This window comes from Morone saxatilis, unplaced genomic scaffold (genome assembly GCF_004916995.1).
Source record: "Morone saxatilis isolate NCDOM2014 unplaced genomic scaffold, NCSU_SB_2.0 Contig5, whole genome shotgun sequence".
In the NCBI taxonomy this organism is placed as follows: domain Eukaryota; kingdom Metazoa; phylum Chordata; class Actinopteri; family Moronidae; genus Morone; species Morone saxatilis.
In genome coordinates, this window is record NW_023340095.1 from 22,368,852 (window position 1) to 22,374,903 (window position 6,052).

Below are 6,052 nucleotides of genomic sequence, written 5' to 3' on the forward strand. Positions count from 1 at the left end.
TGTATGTCTCAAAGTTGGCTAAACATTTAAATCAATTGATAATAAACCAGAATGATCCTTTATTGTTTAATCCACTGTCAGCATAAATTAAGCTAGCTGTAGCTTTAATATAGCATTTAAAGCAAGTAAAGTTTGTTGTATAACACCCTTCAACATCAGAACATAAAAATAGGATATACTGTCATAGCTTTGAAAATAAAATAATTTCTTTGTTTTTCTAAGTTGAAAGCTACTTAAGAGAAAACTCCAGGGCTCAATGTGTTAATTACACTTTTGTAATTCTAGTCTCTTTCTAGTTTTTAGAAACCACAACTCAAACAAGCTTCCTGTGTGAGTGGGAAACTCCATGCAGTCATTATATAACTTTTAACCCCCGTGTTCCTCATTACTTTCTGAGACTGGTCATTCAGTTGGTTTCACCACCCCTTTCTTAACTTTTTTCTGTCTGGAAAATTCAGTGAAACACTTAAGTCTTGTACGACAAACATATTCCTGATGTTTTCCCTTCATTCTACATGACACATTTGTCACCCAAAGGCTGTCAAAGTCATGTGCTGGTTATGTGCTTTATTTTAGTCACACAGTAATGAGAGCAAACAAAAAGAGCGCAAGACAAAATGTCCCATTCATACGTTGAATATGAATGAAGACCCTTTCATTCAACTTCCCCTTTCATTGGAACAGGGAAACCCAATTCAGTCATAAACAGTAACGAGGACTGGTTTAGTACACTTTGCTGATTCATCTCATAGCTCAGAGTGTTATGCTAATCACCTTAAAATGTCAAGGTTATTTAAAGTCCCACAAACTCTCTACAAACTTTTAGCTTTGGCTCATGAGAACATTGAAGAAGGATTGGTCAGACTTAGATATTAATTTGAACTTTTGACTTATATATTGCTCTTTGGTTGCCTGTGTTTGAAACAATTTCAGTAGAAAAACACAAAGTTGTTCCTTCCAAAAGGTTTGTCTTTTAGCAGTGATATAGGCTCAGTAGCTTTCTATGTTATTTATTGCAGTTATTTAGTGAGCAGTCATCTTTTTTTTTCCTTTATTCCATGATTCATTTTTATTAGGTTTTTCAGAGGATTGCTATAACTTACTTTGCAACATTGTAGGTTCAGGCAGTCGCAGTGGAAACCAAACCCTTTCCTCTGGTACTTGCTGTGCTTAGTCTACTCTACAGAGCAAGCAGCACAAAATTCTTTTATATTTCAGATCATGTGTAGGGGTCAAATTTCATATAAACACAACATTAATCTGTAAGTGTTAGTAGACTGACTGTAAGTCTTACAGTTTGTACTCATGTCTCAACTCCTTTTTTTCAGTATGTGTGACTAATTCTGAAGCAATTTTTCTCAGTTTCCCTTCTCAAGCAGTCGCTGCTCTTTTGGCTCTGGGAGGCAGTTCTACGCAGGCAATGGAACCACTAACCCTGACCTGGCATGTCCAGCATGTCCAACCCATCAGTCTATTGATTTGCTGCAGATGCATTTTGGCTCCAGACAACCTAACCAGCAGACTAAAGCCAAACATGAACACAAAAGTTTCCAAAACTGTCTGGCTAAGATTTTGATTACTTTCTCCAGGAGACAGATGAGCTTGTGAAGTTGGTCATTATTTTTGTCCTCTTTGGGTCCGGCACTGGACCAGAGCAGGATCTCCACGTCATGATTTAGTACTCCTGATTCCCCTCTAAGTTAGTTTGTCAACTAAAATATCAAGTTTTCCTCTTGGCCAACTGTTTTTGTGTTATTTAAACAGATGCAGTTTATCCCAGCCAGACCCCCACTGCGCGTGTGTTTGTGTGTGGTATAACACAATATAAACTGTTGCAAATGTCGTGAGCTATTGTCAGTGTACTGCCATAAAATGAACAGCCAAGTCTCCACTACCAGTGCTGCCTAGTCTGTAAAAGCTAGTCAGTCACTGCTGATATTAGTTTAGTGATCAGTTTAGGTTAATTCAGGTTTGTTGGTGTCAGAGATTGACCCTGAGGCTCCTGTTTCACTGTCACATGGAAATCAAGAGACAGTGACTCGTGACTGGTGGTCCCATCTTCAAGACAAGTAAACTTGGAGAGTGTGCTCCTAATTATTCGGGAATCACCAGTTTAACTGGCTTATACTGGTTTGGTGACCTCAGGATTGCATCTCCGCTTTTTGCCAATGAGTGGTTTTCTTGTTTCAATGGACCATGACCTCCAGCACACTGGGGAGGTTTGCAGCCGAGGGTGAAGTGGTTGGGATGAGGGTCAGCACCTCCAGTTCTGAGTTTGTGGTACTTTGCCAGTTAATGGTGGATTACTCCCTGCTGGTTGGGACTGAGTTGCTGTCCCAACTGAAGGAGTTCAAGTGTCTTGGAGTCCTTTCATAAGTGATACTGGTATGGGGTGTGAGATTGACAGACGGATTGGTGCATTGGGTTTTGGCTGCATTAATCCAGACTTTCGTAGTAAAAAGAGCTTTGTCTGAAGGTGAAGCTCTCAATTTACCAGTATATTCCAATCCTCACCTCTGTTAATGAGCTCTTTGTATGAGATCATGGAGACCAGTGACTAAAATGAGTTTCCTTTGACGACTGGACTTACCCTTAGGGACAAGTTTAGTTAAAGTGGTTCTGGCATCTGATTAGTAGCATAGTACAATACACCGTCCATTAACATTGTCCAATACAGAATAACACGGAAAAATTTGTAGACAAACAAAATGGAAATTAACATTTGAATTGGATAGTTGATATTTGAGACCCTCTCTATCATCGCAAGTGTACTTGGGCTGGATACTAAACCCACGGCCACTGGGGATGCACAAGCCAGTGCATTCCTAATTGCCGGTCCCAAGCCCAAATAAATTGGGAGGGTTGCGTCAGGAAAAGCATCCAGTCTAAAAAGCCTCTGCCAAATCAAAATATGTGGATCATCTACAGATGATACACTGCAGTGAACCCTACTGGGATCAGGCTGAAAAAGAAAAAAGTTGATATTTTGAGATATATCTCCCATCCTTCACCATCCTGAATCCCACTCCTTGTGTGGTTACAAATAGCCCATCCAGCTGACAAAGTCATTAATCATCAGTGGACTGAAGAATAGCAAATGACATGTGTTGCATTAAATCCCCAAGTGCAGTGTTTATTCAATAACTGAACATATACAGAATGGATGGTTCAATCAAATGCAATAATAAGTGATCTATGAACGGAAACATTTTTTTTCTTCCTGTGTCAGCTGCAGAGCTGTGAGGTTCAGTCGGTTGACAAGGAGGACACGGCAAACAGCAAAACGAATGCTCACTGGCATCGGCTTTAAACCCTGTTACTCTTATTAAGGGTGTCACTGCTTACTTGGTATGGCTAGATGCCCCAGAAATGCTTCACTTTCATGTCTGAGCTCTCCCTAAAATATTTTAAAATGACATGAATTTGTCATCTGTTTAATAATACATGGTATTGTCGTGAAAATTAAGCTTCATTTTGCTCTGAATGATGTGATCCAACAGTGATTCATCGTGTATCCAGTTGGATTTTTACAAATACTGTATATAGTTTAATTTGAAAAGAAGGCTTAATAATTATAACTTGGAATTGTAGTATTTAGCAAATGTTATTAAAACAGGGGGAAATTGCAATTTTTCGCTTTGGGTTAATACACATTTGGTGCAATAGTGAGTATTTATGGCAGCAGACTGTGTGTGGGATTGACTCAAAATAAACTAACGTCTGTGTGTTCATGGTAATGATGGAACATTTCTCTGAGTGCAACACTGTGGCTCACTGTTGTGTTTTTAATAGTTGGAGGACAATAGTAGACCTCTATAGCACAGAGTAATACTGTGCATGTATATTGGGGTCTGATAATATATTGAAGAAATATAGAAAGCATATGCTTTAATATTCTAACCTGGGAATTAATGTGTTAGATTTTAATTTAGTTTGAAAACAAATATAAGAACTGTAATTAGCTCAAACAGCATCATTGTTGAACAGACGAGAAAAATATCTACGGCTGTTTGGGACAACACATCTTGTCTTCTCTTTCACTTGCTATGCCATTACTCACTAATTTTCTTCTTTTTATCCTCTCTGTTGCATTTAAGTCCTCTTCATTGTTGCTTGCTGTGAAGTTTTCTTGCTAAGGTTTTCTGTTTTATGTATTGCAGGTTTAAAAAGAATTTAAAGGCCTTCTACTTTGTACATCCAACATTTCGATCTAAGGTAAGATTTATTATGGGAAGAGTTATTGCCATTCTGTTTATTTACTGGTTGATTACACATTTTGATTCATAAAATTCATATGAATAATTTGTATATTTCGGCTCATAATGACAGCCTTACTACATATATCTATTGAGAGATATGTTCCACCATTTTCACACTAACTTGTCACCACTTCAAACGTGTTCCCTACATTTTGTAAAACATTTGGTTTACGTTAAAACAAAGTTGTCATTCATTGTTTTTGTATGTAGTGCTTTTTAACTATACAGTACTTGGTTGGCATATTTCTTTTACAGTTGTGTCCTACTTCACATTACTTGCCATGACTTTAATGGATTTTGTGCTGTTGTAAAGTTTAATTTGCACAAACACACATCAGCCCTTCAGAAATTTGCCAGGTGCACAGAAATTATCATTTTAAATAGCTCAGCAGTATGTGTCCACCCCACACTTCTGTCCTTGGACAAAGCTCTAACATTCCCAAGATGAAGAATTATCCAAAATGTGTATTTAAATGCTAATCCTGATCCAGATGCAAAATCAAAATATATGTAAATATTTGTCTGTTATTAAAACAACATATCTAGGGAATTGTGCAGCTTTGGCGGACAAATGCACTGTCTGAGTGCTTTTTGGTTTATATCCGTTTCTTTGTTTACTGGAATTGCAGTACATTTTGGCCAAGCTTCCTCTTGGGGATCATTAAAGGTTCATTAGGCTTAATTTAGTTCTGTTGTTTGCTTTAAAAAGTTGTATTCAGTTCTGTCTTTGTTGGTTATGGCAAGATTAATATCCTGCTAACATAAAATAAAGATTAAATCTATAACTGATAAAGAGTTCCTTTCTTATTTCCTCTCTTTATACATTATCTCCTTTAAGGTCTCAACATGGTTCTTCACCACCTTCAGCGTGTCAGGGATGAAGGACAAGGTTCGCTACCTGGACAACCTGCAGCAGCTCTTCACCTGCATCAAACCTGAGCAGATCGACATCCCGCCGTTTGTCCTAGAATATGACGCACGGGTAAGCAGCAAGATGAGTCCTGAACGCACACACAGATGCACACATGGATATCATTGGCGCATAATCTACTGTATATCCATCTCACTCTATTCTATGACTGTATAGTCTATGACTCTTCATGAAACTCCATGGTCATGCAAGCTGCTGACCTAATCACCTAAAATATCACATATCACATACCACATTACCTGGAAGAAGGTAACTCTCCAACCTCTTTATTCAGTCCCTCGCCTTCAGATAAATCCTTTTTAGATATTTTAATAACATATTCTCTATATTTAAAATAATGTGTAAACTGAAGAATCTAAAGTTGTGTGTTCTTACAATGATAACATTAGCATGCCATATAAAACAGTACAGTAATATAGCAATCATTGAGTTTGGGCAGGGCTTAAGGTGAATCCCGCTACTGGTTTACTAAAACAACCAGATCCGGTAAGATGGGTTTAGCTTGTCTATAAATAGTGCTGGAACTTCTCCAGTAGCTTGCAGAAGATGTGTCCCTCAACATTTTAAGGGGGTTCAGGGCCAATGCTTTTCAGCCTTAGCTTGCCATATGGATTTTCTTAAATACAAGCCAAAATATCCAATAACTGTCTGGAAAACATCTTAAATTTGAATGATCCTGGTTACCCCATGTTTTAACTTAAAAAGGTTAAAAGAGCTCTGATGTGTAAAACTGACTGACTTCCTTATATATATTTGAGTGTATGTGTCTGCGGCTGCTTTTGTTTTTCACATTAATCGCAGGTGTCAAGAGACACACGGTTACATATTGAGTTACATATAGGGCCCGTCCACACGAGTACGT

The 6,052-nt window shown here is 38.0% G+C and overlaps 1 protein-coding gene across 2 annotated transcripts in view; it reads left to right on the forward strand.

Moving 5' to 3' along the window:
• gdap2 (ganglioside induced differentiation associated protein 2) overlaps nt 1-6,052 on the forward strand; it is a 29,974-nt gene that overhangs the window by 19,325 nt on the left and 4,597 nt on the right. For both annotated transcript variants that reach the window (XM_035677166.1, XM_035677165.1), the window contains exons 12-13: nt 4,161-4,215; nt 5,098-5,241. In XM_035677166.1, the coding sequence (XP_035533059.1) occupies nt 4,161-4,215; nt 5,098-5,241 (199 nt within the window). The remainder of the gene's footprint in view (nt 1-4,160; nt 4,216-5,097; nt 5,242-6,052) is intronic.